This window comes from Battus philenor, unplaced genomic scaffold (genome assembly GCF_028537555.1).
Source record: "Battus philenor isolate CCGP_79_NKW_IND1 unplaced genomic scaffold, ilBatPhil1.0.hap1 SCAF_19, whole genome shotgun sequence".
Lineage (NCBI taxonomy): Eukaryota > Metazoa > Arthropoda > Insecta > Lepidoptera > Papilionidae > Battus > Battus philenor.
The window spans coordinates 166,010-184,821 of NW_027181681.1; the positions used below are offsets into that span (position 1 = coordinate 166,010).

General features: G+C 45.6%; 1 protein-coding gene across 5 annotated transcripts in view; it reads left to right on the forward strand.

Moving 5' to 3' along the window:
* RanBPM (Ran-binding protein M) overlaps positions 1 to 18,000 on the forward strand; it is a 34,781-nt gene extending 16,781 nt beyond the window's left edge. For 2 of the 5 annotated variants that reach the window (XM_068764002.1, XM_068764003.1), the window contains 11 exons: positions 4,929 to 5,093; positions 5,577 to 5,767; positions 6,254 to 6,438; positions 6,988 to 7,100; positions 7,850 to 8,001; positions 9,088 to 9,220; positions 9,595 to 9,669; positions 11,285 to 11,356; positions 13,499 to 13,611; positions 14,108 to 14,219; positions 16,103 to 18,000. In XM_068764002.1, coding sequence (XP_068620103.1) covers positions 4,929 to 5,093; positions 5,577 to 5,767; positions 6,254 to 6,438; positions 6,988 to 7,100; positions 7,850 to 8,001; positions 9,088 to 9,220; positions 9,595 to 9,669; positions 11,285 to 11,356; positions 13,499 to 13,611; positions 14,108 to 14,219; positions 16,103 to 16,236 — 1,445 coding nt within the window. In that variant the 3' untranslated portion in view covers positions 16,237 to 18,000. The other 3 variants (XM_068764005.1, XM_068764004.1, XM_068764006.1) reach the window with 3 other exon arrangements.
* The last annotated feature ends 812 nt before the right edge of the window (positions 18,001 to 18,812 follow it).

An 18,812-nucleotide genomic window follows, 5' to 3' on the forward strand; every position in this document is an offset into this window, starting at 1 on the left:
TTGAAAATCCTTGGCACTGTGATTATGATTATTTTAATTTTCTTACTGGTTTTCATAGTTTAGCGCTTCCTTGTCGGCGATTTGTTGGTTACTAATTTGACTAATATGTGTACCGAATTAAAAAAAAGGTTTGATCCGTAGTTTAATGCACATTTTGATTTTCTTTCCCGTACCCCCGCATGCATGCACGAACCGCCCAACTTGCATGACGTGAAGCACAGCTGTAGTATGCGCTTTGTAATAACAAGTTGCAACTGTCCCTTTGCAGGAAGACGCACTTGACGCCGCACGTATTCATCAAAATAAGGCGGTAATGTTTTTATTGCATGATTACATTTCAATATTTTTCTTTGCTACTTGACCGAGTCGTGATTCAGCCATCACAGCGTCGCCGGAGCTCCTTCTGCTGCCTGTCCCAGCGTTTATAAAGTGGTAGCAGAGTTAGCTTTATAAGCTGCCCGCAGTAATCCTGCAACAGTAACAGCAGTAACCGCTCGAACTCTGCACGCTGCAGCATTGTTCCGCATTCGGGCATCTTTGAATAGGATGGTTAACGAGATTCAGTGACAGCTTAAGTCGCGCCCAGTTACTTGACGGTGCGTTTGCCTACTACGGAATTGGAAGCTTTACTGCCTTATAAAATGATAATTTGTATCGGACCGAGGTGAGATCTTTAAGCGAGTTCCTAGTTTACTGTAGAGGCCTTGGCTAAATGCTTTCACCGAGCAAACAGCATTAGTTGATGACAAAAATATTTGTTGCAGTGCAAATAGATATAAAGCGATGTAGCTAGGCTTCCTTGGCACAGAAGGTGGTATCTTAACTGGATAGCTAAGCATTCGGGTGACTTGTGTTAGATAAGGAGTAAACAGACATCTGGTCACAAGTTAGAAGGTAAAAACTGCAGTCCCTGGTGGCCTCCCTGTGGCATGGCATATGATCAGCTCGCTGCAAGGCGTGCGCCTCGCTCAGCGATCGTCACGATGTCTGGTCTTGCGCTGCCTGGATCAAGCGATTTCGCGTGACGTAGGTTACGGCGTCGGCAAATGTAAACTCGTTATTAAAGAAACTGTTAACGCGTTAAACGCCGTAGGGATCACCGGTGACCCCAAAAAAAAAATGTCTAACTCTTCTTTAATGATGTTAAAGTTTTTTTTAACACTTTTAATGCCGTGTGTGTCACTTGTAAATAAAAAAATGTCTAAACTTCCTATTATGAAGTTACAGACCTTTTTAAAAATATATTTGAAAACTATTTATTTAACAGAACAAAAACCTGAAAAGGCGTGTAGGTCAATTTTAGTCAAAAACCCGCGGCTTTAACGTGTTAAGTGATCGCTCCGTCGCCTGAGGGAAGGAAGCTATCAAAGGCGTTTCCGTCTGCCAGGTCCCCGTGGTCGAGCTGGTCGTGGTCGCTGTGACTGTGGGGGCAGCCACACGGGCCCGCTTACTGTGTAGCTCCGCCAATCATTCGTTTGACGGTGAATTCGTGCGCGCCCTCATTGGATCCGTTCATAACAAAACTGCGTGTCTTCTAGATTTTGAGCGACTACTTCATTCTTCAGCCCTATCTTTGATATCAAGTCGAATGTCACATGTATTTTAAAATTTGAACTGCGTGATTTTTTGCTGCGCTACTGTGTGAGTGTACTGCAGTCTAATCCAAACTACGGGGTGGGTCCGGGGTGGATAGAGTAGTAGTATGTGACGTCACTTGATGTGGCCACGCCGGTCCCTTGTGAAGCGACTCGCTTGTCGCGGGGCGCGTGAGTCACGGCCCTTTGTCTGCTGCGCAGCCGCAGCGCGCACGGGAGCGCAGTCGACTCGCGGGCCGCGTCTGACTCACGGGACTCGGGTGACGGACATTTTGAACTTTCCTCGGATTTGTCTTCGCTTGAAATTAACTTAGTGATTGTGCAGGTTAGAGTCGTGCTCTGTGCGCGTACATCGCTATGCTATTGTGAACTTGTAAACACTAAATGACAAAACATGACATCACTATTCCTTTAATGAAACGTATTCATTTCAAAATCGGCGAATTTTTAAGTGAAATAGAATAGGTTCCTTGGCTCTATCATAAATTATCAACGTTTTTAGTTTAATTTCAGCCGGTGATGAACTTGGAACAGCGACGGCTAGTTCGTCAGCTGGCCTCTCGAAGTACAGTACGAATGGCGTTGTCCCGCTTCATGCAAACATATTGTCACAGGAGCGTCGGTGCGCGCGGGCAGTGAAGTCAATGGCACGTTACTGTTATTTTATAGGCAGGGACTGGATGCTGCGCTGCGGGTTTCCGAGATCCCCGTGATGTCCGTAGCGGTGCGAGCGCGCGGCCCCGCCGGGAGGGGGAGGGCATTGCTCCTCGCTATTTCCGTGCGGCCCTCTCCGCGGAGTTGCCAATGCGCCTAGCGGTATCTTCGCTTGTTCGTTAGTTTCTTGTTGAGATAGGAGTCATTAGAAGTAAACATCTGTCTGGGTTAAAGTACTCCAGAGCATGAATAACTCGGGGCCTATAGTACAATAGGAATAATTCAGTCTAACGGAGAACCACAATTTTATTGCCATTGTCACTTACTGATGATTAAAATCAATATCTTTGGTCGCTCCGTTTCTCGCGACACGCGTTTGACGTAGTCCCTGGTACACGGATGGATGTTGGGTTTGTGGGTCGACGAGCTTTTTAAAACGTTTCGAGTAGTTTGCACATGTCCATTGTATTTTATTAACATTAATTATTAAATAAAATTAAACACTGGACTGTGAGCTTCTCGCCTAACTGTACATGGGTCTGTCGTCGTATAAAGTCTATTGCTAGACATACTTTCCTCGTGCATTTAAAATAAAACCGGTTTGAATGCACCATAAAAAATTCGAAATAATACACACCAACGTGGTCGTTGGACAAATATGAGATGCGAGTATAACGTGTTTTCGATATCAACGACGCGACCTACGAACCCGTAGCCCCGTATGACCGGCGCGCGTTCGCGGCGGGGAGCCCTTTGGCTGCGCAATAGCGAGTGGGAAGTAGTGAGGAAACCCTTCAACGCGGACACTTGCTATCAACGAATGCGGGAGAAACGTCACGGCTTTCGTAAACGAGCGGCCCCTCCGATATAGTTGTTTACAATAAACTACAGTTAATATGTGTGCGTAACTGCGCAATTAGTATGCGAGCGGTGAACGAACTGCGTAGTAGACATCGCCGCGGATCCACCCGGCGCGGACATAGATGTATTAGCTGGCGGAACGCACTTTTGGGTTGGATCCGGCTTCGTGTTCAAGTGCTACGTATTATATTCATCATGTCAGCCAGCAGCCGGCCCGCGTGGGACACGGGCTGTCTCTGAGATCACCACAATGACCGATCTTATGCTGCTCGCATCGCATTCAGGTCCACGCGTAACGGCTCGCGTACCAGCTCGCGTACCGGCTTGCGTACCGGCTCGCTGTCGCTACTCTTTAATCTGTAAACGTGTGGAGTATAACAATGCAAGCTATTAAAAGTTATTTAATGAAACATGCGATAAAAATGCGTTGCATTGGTTCGCCCGGACTGTCTATATATAGTTGAGACGACGAGGATTTTGAATAGTCGAAAAATTCGCCTTGAAAATGTGGTGCTAGAGACGGATGTTCAGTTTCCCCATGCGGCGCACGGCGACGCATGGCGACGGCAGCAGGGGCGCCGGCGCCGCCCGAGGCATGACCGCGACCGCTCTGACAAGAGCGTATGTTTGAGAATAAAATAATAATTGTTGTGGAAGCGAGCTGCTCATTGTTACGGATTAGTCGCAATATTTAGTGCCCGAGCCGAAGTCTTTTAGTTTAGTTAGTGGAAAAATGTTAAGCGATCTGCCACCGCACACCCGCATTTTATTTATATGGTACAATGTAGAACTTAAATATAAGTATGATAAGGTCGTTTTTGTTTAGTAAATATTTCATTTCCTAAAATCTTTGCCAATTTCGGTTGGATTTGTTTGCATAATCAAAATGAAAGTATGATAAGTATGATATCTTAGAGCAGTGTAGGCTGCTGCGGGCCCCGCGTCCTCCAATAACATCGCGGCCTTCACGCAATGTGCCGCGGCGAGGCGCGTGCGCCCTCCGCGCCCTCCGTGCCCTCCGCGGACACCCGCCGTCTCTGAGTCAATATGTCTCGTAGGTCCTCTCAGAGGCACATTCTCAGTTGCAAACCGTAGGCTTCATACGATTTATACGCGTGAGAGGTTATGTGAAAGTACACTAAGTTAGCCAGGGGCAAACAATTGACATAGAAGTACGTAATTAATGGTCTTGCGTTAGAGAAGTCGAGCTGGAGTTGAGAAATCAAAGTCTTTCAGCGCTAGAGTCCGTAAACACCTGACGTGAAATAATGTTATTTTATATATGAAACTTTTTTATCGCATGCTCCCAACACAAGCCAACAATGGTATAAGCTTGTCTGATGTGGCCTTTGGCACGTATTAGGTACCAAAGGTGTTGAAATTGCTCACAGTTGTAAACTTTTATTACCGTTGTTACATAAATGCCAATATCTAATCACATGCAGGCACTAAGGGGTCAAACAGAAACATGTGTGCGTGCGCACAGGAGTCCCGGAATGAAACGACCACGAGTCCCTTGTAACGGCCGTTCATCCGCAGATCGGACGAGGACATAAAGTTAAAAACAACCTTACTTACATTATAAAAACTTTCGTTGATATACTGACATTAAAAGAATATATAAAAAATGCTTACTTTTTAAGTAGTATTTTCGTTTATTTTGTCAAATTTAATAATTATTAAACAATTATCTCGTATGAAGGGATCATTAAACACGATTTGTTATGAAAACTGTATGTAAGGAATGTTGTAAGGTTGGTTTAAATATAGTTAGACAAAGAGTGTGAGCTGTACTGTATGTACGGCATGCGTCCGCAGGGCACGGCAAGACGCACAAGGACGCGGCCAGCGTGCGCGCCACGCACCCCATCCCCGCGGCGTGCGGCCTCTACTACTTCGAGGTGCGCATCGTGTCCAAGGGCCGCGACGGCTACATGGGCATCGGGCTCTCGGCGCACGGCGTCAACATGAACCGCCTGCCCGGTCAGTCGCCTCCCCGCTCTACCCGCTCTCCCCGCTCTACCCGCTCCACCTTCCGACACCCCGTCGAACACTCGTCAAGCGTCTGTCAGTCTTTGAAAGAAGAGACTTGTATCTATTTATATATTTGTACATGTTTGATACTCTATATCTCTATCTATATCACATCAGAAAAAAAAACACAAAGACGGCCAGCAAGCAGGACTCATCGCTCAAGGTATTTTTTTTAAAAGAACCATAGGTATGAGAAGAGAATGAAAAGTAGCGAGTTGTCGATGTGTATACAAGATGAACCATATATTTACTCATATACATATATACACATATATTTATTAACATATCGTCATCACCACCCCTGTCGATATACACCAAATGAAAGCATTGTAATTTAAGTTATAAATAAGACAAATAAAGTGAAATTAGTGATTTGTGAGTGTTTTGCTTCCACAATATAATAATATAAGTTGTATGTCGGGTGTCGCGCAGGCTGGGACAAGCACTCGTACGGGTACCACGGCGATGACGGCCACTCGTTCTGCTCGTCGGGCACGGGGCAGCCGTACGGGCCCACGTTCACCACGGGCGACGTCATCGGCTGCGGTGTCAACCTCGTCGACAACACGTGCTTCTACACCAAAAACGGCCACCACCTCGGCATCGCCTTCAGGGGATTGCCGGTCGGTTGCATTTTTTCATTTCTACACCTACCTCATTTGCATTCATTCATTGGATCTCGCATCCGGGCTGCGCCAGGTTTCGCTCAGGCTCCAGAGCCGTTGGACAAGGGTCGTCGGGGGATTGTTGTCACTGTGACTCCGGGTTCACGTAACCTTCGTGAACCGGTTACCCGCGCTGCGCTCGCTTTACATTTACTGCTTAAGTGCATTGACAGTCAGGCCGCGTGCCGTTCAGTGAGCGCGCGCGAGTGCTTTATAACGAGTTAGATGAAAATGAGACTTCTCACCGGTGTTTGCATTAATATTAACTCGTGGAAAGTTTCTTCGAGTGATAGTCATTTCTAAGATCCAAAGAAAAGCACAGACTGTACATTCCAGTAACTGTCATTATTGTCATCGTAATACTTATGGCCGAGGCGACACATAAATTAGCAACATTGAACAGGGCATTCGCTAATATTACCACTGTACTTTGTACTTTTGCAGCCGAACTTGTACCCGACGGTGGGGCTGCAGACTCCGGGCGAGGTGGTGGACGCGAACTTCGGGCAAGCGCCGTTCGTGTTTGACGTAGAGGACATGCTGCGCGAGCTGCGCGCGCGCACACGCCTCGCCATCGATGAGTTCCCGCTGCCCGACGCACAGGGACAGTGGCAGCAGGTGTTGCACAGGTACCCCACCACTTTCGCGGTAACTTCACGTGTCGCGAGCATGACACACATCGAGCAGAAAATTCTACCTGCCACTGGGCAACAAACACAGGGCAGTTAACTCTTCATAGCACACGTTAATTGTACAGTTCCAAAGCCGTTTTGTAATTGTTGTTAAAACTTTGTACCGCGCAATTGCCTCGGGTAGGTGTGTTGATGTTAATGTAATCATGATGTTTCACCGGCCCAGGTGCCGTTCGCCGTGAGTTCACGTGTCATGAGCACGCATGCGACATCCAACCCGCACTGACCAAGATCAGACAAAACCATAAGTGGCCAGATTACAAATTGACATGTGTCCGCAGTGATTGCTAAATAGTTAAGTGTGTCTATCCTAACAGAGGCAAAACCTAATTAAAAAAGTTATTAAAAAAGTATAATTAAAAAAGTTTCAAGATGCCTTTGATGTTCGTACTATAAATGTATAATAGGTTTGGACTTACGTGTTAGTTAGTGTGTGCGCGGTGTCGGATTGCAAGCGGTGATGTGTGCGTGCGTTGTGCGTTGCAGGATGGTGTCGACGTACTTGGTGCACCACGGGTACTGCAGCACGGCGCAGGCCTTCTCGCGCGCCACCGGCCAGCCCATCGACGAAGACATAGCCTCCATTAAAAACAGACAAAGTGAGTGCAACACTTGACTCCGTCAAACTGTGCCTCCCAGCTGTACAGGCTATATTTTTTCAATGTTTCTATTATGTAATTCCATATTTAAAAAAAAAAACAGTTGCCATGAGTTTCTTTTGCCTGTTTTTCTTAGGTCTGAGACCGAACTTTTATCCAAACAGGTGATATACTCAAGTTCACGTCAACAAAATGTTATTGAATTTGAATGTATATAACACAGTAACATTCCATATAGAACCAAGAGTTGAAATAGTACCCTCAACTACAATCTTGTAAGCGGAAATGATATAAGTGGGCGACAACGTTCATAAAGAAAATAAAGATTAGTTCACACGTGCTCTCGTTTCGAGCGGGCGCGCGAGTTGCTGTTTAATTTCTAAATAATCGTCATTGGCTAATTCTCTAATACATCAATAAAAAATTTGCGAGACTAATTTCTTGGCCAGGAATTACGTTTTTTCATTTTTGATTAACAATATTAAAATAACTCCTTTTAAAACTATCAGTTGAGCATAGTAGACACGGGAGGTTCCTTTTATTTTGATGCAACCAAACAGCACCAGATATTTTTTTATTAATGTAAACTATTGATGGTTACATCATTATTTTAAATATCTTCCATCTCAGTGCTCTGGCACCTTCAAGCAGCTGAGACTATATGTAATTAGAGCAAACTGTGGCTTTCCGTTACAAGAGCTGATGGTAGGCCGTTGACGCGTGTGCGATGAGAGAGTTGCTCGTTGCAGGGATATCAAAGCTGGTGCTGGCGGGGCGCATCGGCGAGGCGGTGGAGGTGACGCGGCGCGCGTACCCCGGGCTGCTGGAGCGCGACCACGAGCTGCTGTTCCTGCTCAAGTGCCGCCAGTTCGTCGAGATGGTCAACGGCACCGACTCGGAGGTACTTCTTGTTTGGCGTTTGTGTATTTGTAAAGGACGTGTTCCTTTTGGAAACGCTTCACAGAATCGATCACGAGCTCTTCATACTATCCTATCCTTTATTCAATATGTGTGTGACAGTGTAGATGCATGCTATACATGCTATTGTAGTAAACTATTCGTGTCAGTTACAATTTAAATCACAGTGTCTTTAAGTGGTTTAAATATAGACAATACAGTTTCTCAGTGTGGGTATGAAATCATATTGTATGTTCACAAAATCATGTCAGATTTTCCCAGGCTAAGACTCAACTCCGAGATCAACCTCTATTTTAAAGATCTCATGATGAATAAAGAATTTTGCATTCTGTATTTCATTAATTCTGTAGTAACTGGGCTCCAGTTAATGATTTGACTTGATAAAACTAGCGGGTAGGTGATAGTCCATGTGGTATGTTACCATCTACTTTCCCTCAAATCAGGCCGAACAACTTAGGACTCAATGCTGACAGATTAGCTTGCTTGACAGAGTATGGACTTATTGGTGCGTTATGCTTTCTATGGTATATGTATCAACCTGATAATGAAATAAACAAACAATGAAATATTTTTGGAAACTCAAGAAATTAACATAACTTAAATTTAAATTTGTAATCTTTCACGGTTGTATTTAAGTAAATATAAAACTAAGAAGGCAATGTAAATAAAAATATGTATTGATATGTATGCAAGGCCATTAAAATAAGGCAATGTTGTCGGTATCCGAGTCGAGTCGAACTTGCAATTGAGTGTAGCCAGGTATGAGTCTAATTGCCTTAACCCTCCTATATCTCACCTACATCTCTTCCTCGAGCCTCATGTCTGTTAGATTTAAATATACCATATAAAGATACCACCAGCCAGAATCCTTTAGAATGTTGCTTCTATCGAGTAGAATCTGCCAAGAAACCCGACAGATATTCTTATAATCGCTAATTTTACACTTTTTTCTGGTTATAAATCACCCTAATAAGTCGTTCTACGACTTGCTCACATTTTCACATACGTGAAATTCTTCGTTGAACATTAGCATGAGAACAATTAGTAAAAATGTTGCGGTCAACTGCAGGTGTGCGCGGAGGGCGAAGAGGAAAGCGAGACGGAGGGCTCGGAGGGAGCAGGAGCACCCGCCAACGGCGTCGCCACCTCTGTCATCTCGCACACCACGCGCGCCAATGGCCAGCCTGCGCCGCATACCAACGGTAACGTCACATGCCTCATCCATGTCGGCCGATAGACGCCCACTGCAAGGCACGGGCTTGCCTGAACATCAGCTACACAACAGAGCAATTCTTCCAGACATGTTGCCTACATCAAATGCCTGTACTGCTTAACTACACTAGTCTTTCCACTTGGAGAGACGAAAAGTCAGAACACAAAGAACAATATAGCAATTAGTATAGGGTTCATCATACACACAGTAAATAAAGCTATATATTCAACTTTTCTAAGTCACTGTGAACTCGCCTTTCTCATTAGGAACGATTCGATTGGCTAGGCTCAACGACAAATTCCCAACAGCGGGCACTCGTCTGCATTTTTAATCGTCACGTCATGTGTTTGTGTGGAATTGCAGGTGTGACGGAAGTCAGCGAAGAAACTCGTGACGGCGACGTGGATATGACGTCACCGGCCAACGGCGCGCACACAGGTACGTGTCGAGCCTGCGCACACACGCACACACACGCACACCACGCTGTGTGACCTCTCCAACATTTAGTTTTAGGACAAAGATATGTATTGTTTTTTTGCTGTTAGCTGCCGCTATTAAGGACATTCGTAAAAATGATTAAAAGAAATAAAAATTATGGAATTTGTTGTGGGCTATTCTCGGACCAAGAACTCGGGGGCTTCAGTTTTACTTTAAGTTTAAGGATTTGATTATATATTTCTATTGATTAGGCTCTTATGACATTCTTCCTTTGACGTACATGAGCGATAAGAATAATTGGCCGAAGAAAATAACAAAGTATGCCACCAATCTTTTGATGTCACGGGAGTAAAAAGTTTGGAGCGTTTTATTATGTTCTATGTTAACCTTCAAATATTTTGCGATTCGATAGCCTTTTTTTTCCAATGTATAGACCATTGTTCACACTTTAAGCCAGTGCATATTTCAAAATATTTAGTGCAGGACAGAGGAGAGTATGTGCGGAAGTGCTAGTTGAGCCCGAACTATTCGAGGTGAGAGGCGATTGACACGACGCACACGAGATATTTAAGAACAGACGCCTCGATTTTGTTTATCTTCCCTGTCCTGCAGCTCAATACCTGATATGTGGTACGAGGTGACCTTTCCAATATTATACAGAAAGTCGTACCAGTGCCATCTAGCGGTTATTTTCGAAAAGATCATAAATTTATATCTTTTTGTTATGATGCATCCAGTCGTGTGGATCTCTGACTAAATACACAATACTAATAAGTTTATTCAAAACTTTATGACATTGAAAGGAAGTTATTTTATTTCTCGTCCTCATTTAGTACATGGAAGCGACTTAGCGTGACCGTGCACTTGTCACTACGACACCACTTTATAAGTGTTTACATACCATATCATATGAGATTATTAATTTTATTTATTTCAGGATATATATGTATATATATATATATATACATATTTTTTTTGTTAATATTTATTATTGTTTTTAATTATTTATTATTTGCTCACCGTCACTCACGAGCCGCCGGCAACTCATCCCACATCTGCATGTGATTCAGTTTGCTCCTCGCTTATTAGTCTCGCATGTGTTGTCCGAATATATATCGCGGCGCTTTCGTCGCGGATATGTACATATATACATATATATATTATTTTTATATAACGCTACAATATTTATTTATAAATGGGGTCGGTTAATAAAACGGCTTACATTTGGCTTGTGATAGATTAACTAGAGGTGCACCTGTAGTGTTATGCGGGCAGTAACTAACGGTTGGGGCTGACCACACAGCGGCCGCGGCCGCGCGCACGGCTTGCTACGGCTGGGTAGGGTCCGCAGCCGCGAGTGCCTCGGTCGCGCTTCATTCTGACTTGTCTCACGTTGATGATTGAACGTTGTAGATTATAAGCGAGCCCCGACTACAGGCGGGCGCGTCGCCGCGCGCGTGCCCCGCGCACGCCCATACGGATCGGTTCGGAATGCAGCTGTATTGTAAAGGGGAATCACGCCGGTGTAGTGGGCGTGGGTGTGGGCGTGCACGGGGCGCGGCGCGGGTCGCTCGTGGCGGTGCGTGACGCGGCGGGCGGTGGTTGCATTGCGTAGGTGGCGGGCTGCCGCTCGTCAAGGGCATGCCCGGCGTCACCGCCAGCGTCGCCGCGCTGCTGCCGCGAGCCGGTGCGTATCGTGCCCCCACCCCTCCCTCCCCCCGCGCGGTCCTGCGACGCCTCCCCCCGCACATGCGATTCTTTCGTGTAACCTAGAGGACTGTCGAATTGGACGTAGTCACGCAATAATATTCAACAAAAAATATTTTTAATAAGGAAGCTTTTTAAAATTATTCTAAATAATGTTTAACCAGCAAACCGTTGTCGCGCGGTGGCTCCGGACTTTGATCCAATTTAGCAAACGCGGCTCGCCGGGCCGGCGTCGCTGGCTGCAGTCGTCTATAGTCAATCGATCATAAGATGATTCCGATTTTTGAAGGAATTTTTTAAAAAAAATCTTACTGTCTGATTGTACAACTACTTTGGTGAAGATTGTATTTGCATAACTACGTCCAAATTTATAACAATTCCCAGAAGACCCAGCTCTCTCACTCCTGTGCGCTTCTCACCATCACCTCCACCGCGAGCATTCCACCTTCAGATGATCACCTCACTAGGACGTTCGTTTCTATCTTCACTTGTCTATTGTGACCAACGATAACCAACAACAGACTTGACCCTGGCTCTTCCCTCTCGAGAGGCCCGCCAAACCTTGCAAACGTTGCCAAACTTACATATAATGGTTCTATTTTATTTTCATGTTTGAGGCATGGTTCGTTAAATTATTCTCAGCAACGAATTAGGTGATGAAATTAACTTGTGTTTTTCATAATGTGTCATCTCAAAACAGCAACATCTAATTCCCATGAAATCGAGAGATTCGTGAAACCTTGACAATCTGTACGTTGCATACACACAAGTACCCGATGGACTCCCGGCCCTTGCACCTCTTAACCCCTCCCACCGCCGCGTGTCACGCCCGCTCTCATCGCTTTCCATATTTGCTTTATTATACTTTACAAGGTTAAAAGTCCTGTGTACTCGTAAGTAAACGTAAGTATTTTGGTTACTCGTCTGTGTGCGCAAGGGCAGGGCCGCGCCCGACCGCGCCTTTTGCTTGCCACGCCCTCTTGGCGACTTTGTTTCCACACGTTAAATGCCCTAGCTTCAACTAGTGTAGTGAGTAGTTGATAGTATTATGTCTGGATGTCTATTTTGCAACATGTTATTTATAACTTGATCTGGTTTGTGCATGTTAATTTTATACTAACAAGTCTGCTGAATTGTGACGGGTCAGTTGTTTTTGCTGTTACTTCAAATACGCGCGAATTTTTCTAAACTTTCCGTTGCCGGGTCTTCCCATTATCCCGATTACACCCGCCTAAACTGACTCATGATTAAATAACAAATTAGAAAAAAAATTTAACAAATAGCCGCCTGGCTTCTTATCAGGCCAACTTGTGCCATTCCGGAATGGTCTCACCCAGGATAATCAGGCATCACACTCCTGCGTCCTTTAGTTTTACTAGTTTATTTCAGATATATAGAATTACTTCTTAAAAATTGCCACGAACAGTACTACCATAATACTAGTATGGTGTAGGTGCAGTGACGTCAAGTTCTGCTTCCTTCTCTTTCAGTTCCGCCTGTATTTTCTCTGGTGTGACAATGGACAGTGATTATATCTTTTATATGTCAACCAACCAAGTCAAACACTAGTCGGAATTTCCACATAGTATCCAACAAACTATCTACCATTTTGCACCGCTGCCCATTGTAACGTGAAAGTAGTCTCTCCTCCATCACGCGCGCTCTCGGTCTATATCAAACGCTTGTTGCATCCGTCTCATGAAGCTGCGCTCGCCGTGTCGCAAGGTTTATTTATATACATTCATATGTTGTATGGTACTACACGTGTGCTTGATACTGTATGCATTACAACCACTGGCCCCGCCTCCACGCGACCTTGGCCTTCATTGTATAACACAGTTCGAGTGCACGGACCTGTTGTGCAATAGTTGTAACTAAACTCCACCGTGACACTTCTCGCGGTGAGTTGATCTCACTCTTCTGCTTACTCTAACGTACCCGCGTGTGTTGGACGTGATGAACTCCTTTTGTGCTACTAATGTAACTATGAGAAATCTATTTTTTTATCAATTGAATGTTTTCTCCAAATTGTATAGTCGTGTGTATGTTTAATTGCAACGGACGCGTGTGCATGCACATGTGCACGTGGCTCGCACATACTGTAACGTGGCGCGTGTCGCAGGCGGCGCGGGCTGCACGCGCGCGTCCGTGGAGCGCATGCTGGCGTTCGGCCGCGAGCTGTACGCCATGAGCCAGCGCCTGCAGCACGACCTCTACCACAAGGCTATGCTCGAGGTAAGACCGCTTGTTCACTCTGTACAGTATGTACCATAAGTCGACGTGAAGCCTAAATCACCTGATGAGGCAGACGTGGCGGCAATCAGTAGCCGAAGGTGAAGGACTGATGTTGCCGACTGCCTCTACGGACGGTATAATGGGTGAAATTTGAAAGAAGCCTGCCACTATATCTATGACTTATGTCATATGTTTTTTGCAGTGGTTTACTGTGAGGCACTAATTTAAAAATAAAAGTAATTTTTATTAAATATTTGTAGCAAATGCAAATACACGGAGCGTCCGCGTGAGCCATTTAAGAGCTTGGCAACCTGCCAAATTCATGACATTTTTATGTAGCGGCCCAAGCTGCGTCGCCCCAGCGAGTCGACGAACTTTGCTACCGTAAAAGAAGCCTTTGGCTGTAACCTCGCTCCCGCATAATCTGCAAATTGTTCGGTCAAAGAGTAAAATATAGTTAGTTTAAATATACGTGTATTCATCGGTTCGTTCGTAGGACGCGTTCAGCCTGCTGGCATACAGCAACCCGTGGGCGAGCCCGGTGGGCTGGCAGCTGGAGCCCGTGCGCCGCGAGGCCGTGTGCGAGGCGCTCAACTCTGCAATACTCGGTACGTACTGCTTTATATTGTCCCTTGTACCCTGTCAGATGCATTATTATAAGTAGTAAGCTACCACCAGTTCGGAACGTTGATCTTCTAAGAGTCGGCAAGAAAATTAGCAGTTACTCTTTTTAAAGCAAATTTGACAATTTTTCATGTGTACTTTATAATGTCAAGTCAATAAACCAAATTAGACATATTTCGATCAACTAAAAACTATTGCATGCTTGATTGACATATTTTTATTTTTACACTTAATATTAAGAAAAGGAAGGTTTAAGATATCTTGTAGAACTTTATCGTGCATGTGTTGAGATGCGTAAGGGCTGGAAGAAAATTTAAGAGAAAGGATAACACGTGCGTTACCTCCGGAGTCGTAATTCGAGTTGCTACATACGAGGGCCAAACTGAAAGTTTTTAGAACTGGCAACTTAAAAGCATTATATTAAAAAAATAAGTTTAAATTTTGAAAATAAAACTCTTTACCAATAATATTGAGTATACATTTCATTCATTTGTCATTTGTTTTACGATTTGGCGGCAAATTGAAAATTGTCTGTGCACGTCAGAATGAATTTAAGCCGAGAAAATTTTCGTGCAATGATTTTTTATGACTTTCGATGTCATATAAGTCAACAAGAAAGTTATGATAGACTTCGATTGGCTTTTCACGATGAAGCCCCATCTCGTGCCACAGTTTACAACTGGTTTTATGAATTCAAACGTGGTCGAACTAATCTCACCGATGATTTGCGTGAGGGACGGCCTTCTACAGCGACGACTGAAGACAATATCAGTGTTGTGCGGCGTATGATAGAGACTGACAAAAGAGTGACCTATCAGCAGATTCGGACAAGTCTAGGCATAGGTATGAGTCAAGTGCACAAAATCCTCCATGAACATTTAGCGGTCAGGAAGCTTTGTGCCCGCTGGATACCGCATAATTTGACCGAGGCTCAAAAACTCCGCCGTGTTGATTGGTGCCGAGAAATGATCCAAAAATTTAACGGAGGTGACTCAAATGCTGTGTTCGACATACTAACGGGTGACGAAAGCTGGATTTACTGTTATGATCCGGAAACCAAAAGACAGTCTGCTCAGTGGGTGTTTCCTTCCGAAGAGTTGCCAACTAAAGTGAAGAGAGGTCGAAGTGTTGGAAAAAAGATGGTGGCCCCGTTTTTCGGAAAGACAGGTCATTACGCGACAGTTGTCTTAGAGGATCAGAAAACGGTTAATGCAGAGCGGTACACTAACAACTGTTTGCCACTTGTCTTGGAAAAAGTTCGAGAGAAACGACCTCGCAGCAGGATCCTCCTTCATCACGACAATGCCTCGTCGCACACCGCCAGGCAAACGATCGACTATTTGGCGACCTCAGACGTGGAATTACTGGGTCACCCGCCGTATAGCCCCGACCTCGCACCCTGCGATTTTTATTTATTCCCGAAAATAAAAGAAAAACTTCGAGGAAAACATTTTATGGACGTCGAAGAAGCAGTGGCTGCGTTTCAAAACGCCGTCGAAGAGACCCCTAAGGCCGAGTGGGCAAGGTGCTTTTCTCAATGGTTCCATCGAATGCAGCGATGTATTGATGTAAATGGACGCTATTTTGAAAAGTTATAATCAAACTAATAACTTGCTAGAATGCTTAGTTTTTAATTTTCTAAGAACTTTCAGTTTGACCCTCGTAATAATAACATCAACCACACTTTCGTAAACCAATGTTTACATACAGTTTACAGCAACCCCGTTATTGTTACGTACGCATGGCTTAAATGTCAAACAAGTCGACGACAGGCCTTTGACGTAAGGCAATATGCGTACATGTTCTGTTGTGTTGTCGGCGTGGTAACTAACAGCGTGTGTGCGTGCGTGCGTGTGCGCGCGCGCAGAGTCGCAGGGCATGCAGTGGATCTCGCCGGTGGAGGCGTGCGTGTCGCACTCGCGCGAGCTGCTGCGGCGCATGGCGCGCGCCGCGCTCGGCGCCTGCGCCTTCGCCGATCTGCCCGCGCTGCTGCGCCGCTGACCGGACGGCCGCGCGCCGCGCCCCGCACGGGACGCACGCCGCCCGCGCGACCCGCGCGACCCGCGCCCTCCCCGAGACCCGCGCGACCCGCGGCCCCGCCGCCGCCGCTCGCACTGAACGCTCACCCGGACCGCCGCCCAACGCATCGAACAATTATCCCTACAATCTATTCACCCGGTGCGCTCATGGTTCTCTACATTCTGTATCTCCATCATTCTCGGACCCCGTGGGCTGTTCGCTTTTATCCGTGTGCTGCGTGTGAAAAGCTTATTCATACCCGTTCTCCCCCTCGGATGAATCTCAGCGCCTCGCCGGAGGGGGGAGGGAGAGGCTTTGGATCGAGCTTCTGCCAATTATCATTACACTCACACAATGTTTACCACTTGTAATATAATGATGGTCACGAGTTGCCCCAAATTTAACTTAGCGCCTGGGGTTGCTCAGGACATTGCGGCTGCTTGGCTCACGAAGCCTGTGATCGAGATGAAATTAGATTTCTCGTCTTACATATATTCTATTTCTCTGTCCCTCTGAAGCCAAGGGTCCTATAAAATAATTATCTATATAGAGGGTTGAGGAACAAACTACTTGTAACAGGTTGAAACTGACTCGTACACGCACACCAGTTGCCTTACGGAACCATTGTAAACTAGTTTAATCTCGTTTCGGTGTCGCCTAGTTGGCCGTTGTATTCGTTTATGGGGTAAGGATTTGTAGGAGTGGCTTGAGGGCTTTAGGGTTTAGATGGTAGCTCCTGCGTCGGTAGATCAGGCCAAAACTGACACGACGAGTCTATTAAATCTCTTCTCGAGGTAGTGACACAATGTTAGTGTTGTGCGGGGGTGGCTGCGGGGGTCCGCGAGGGAGCGGCGGCCTGCGCTGCGACGGAGCGATCAGACGCTGCATTGTGTTCCCCAACACGTGTGCTTTGGTTTGACTTCAACGAAAATGGACGTTGTGAATAACGAGTTTAAAGTTAAAAATCGAATGTAGCAGTAGTGAGGCGGACCTGACTGTGCGTTGTGTATATTGTCTTTCAGCGTATATTATAGATATATCAGTATAGAGATATGGAAGTAACCAGTAGCGGCGCCGCGCGAGTGGACGCGATCGAGGTTTAATAATATTTTTAGAATTTTTATCGTTTCGGACACAAGTGCAGCCAACACAAGGAGCCGCGTCGGCCTGCGCCACGCTAGGTGTACTCGTAACGAACTGAAACGGTTTGCGCGCAGAGCAACGGTAACGGACCGCCCTGCCCGCGCGCCGCCGCACCGTGACACGAGACTGCGATGTGGTTGTGCAAACAGGATCCAACACACTCAATTTGTTATGCACACTGGAATAACCCCAAAAGATTCATTGGTTGACCATAAACTTGGCTGCGGCCAAACTCGCCAACTCGGTGAGCTGCGTTTATAAAATTAAAGTTTATTCAGGTTGCATATGACGTTTTGCTTGAATGTCAAACATTTTAATCCAATATTTGTACGCGCGCGTTGGATCTTGTTTGCGTGACTTTGACACAGTGTGCGGTGCGCGCCGGCAACGGCACACTGCGGCGCCGCCCCCGCAGCGCGAATGTGACGTCTGTACACGTGTGTAATCTGTGCCAGACGCGACTGTGCAGCGCATCCCTGTGCGCGTGCGCGTGCGCGTGCGGGGGCGCAGGCGTAATCGCCTCCGCTTGTATAAATGATCTACAATATTGTTCGTATATTGTATTGTTTTCTTTTTTTAATAATATATTGTGTTTAAACGGCAGCTGTGTGTTTCATTTTGTCTCTCGACCGGATTTACGAGAACACGAAGTAACAACAGTAGGCTTGAGAAATCTTTTTGTTTGAACTAAACTGTTAAGTAAAGTAAAAGTGGGTTGATTATGGATCGAAAATGTTAATAAATAACACACGACTGTTCCATAAGCAGCGCTATTATGGCACGCTCGCATCTGCAGGAATAATATCAGGGCAGGTATTATGTTTAAAGTGTAGGTGAATATAGTGTCGAGTGTTGGTGGTGGATGGTGTGTTCACATATACATAAATTATTTACAATTCAATCCGAAAGCAGTGCATTCATACGCCCAAGAATGGTTTGACACAAAAGTATTGTAGACGTATTGGCCGGCGATACGGAGCGTGAACGCTACGTTACGGAAGGTTCTAGCATCCGCGCGACTGTTATCAACCTGTGGCTTGAATCGAAGTCCGTCGTCTGGACTCGCGGGTGAGCTTCAACTGTGGCAGTCACACTTTTTTGTTTTCTACACAGATTGCTGCAGCACACGTGAGACCATTGGCTTCGTCGGCACTGTGTTGAACTTCACTGTTACTGTCCGGTTAGCACCGGGTGTGAAGTTCAACCGTTCCAGTGGGCGTGCCCTTAAGATCAATAAGTTTTTAATTTGCAGCGTCATTTCTGCAGCCCACCAAAAAGTCCGACATGAAGTGGCCTGCATCTAGTGACTATCGACGAGCTGACCAAAAAAGAATAGATAAGAATGATTGCATATTATCGTCAAATCTATATTGGTTACACGAGACGCCGAGCGACCTTGAATCACAACGCGTATT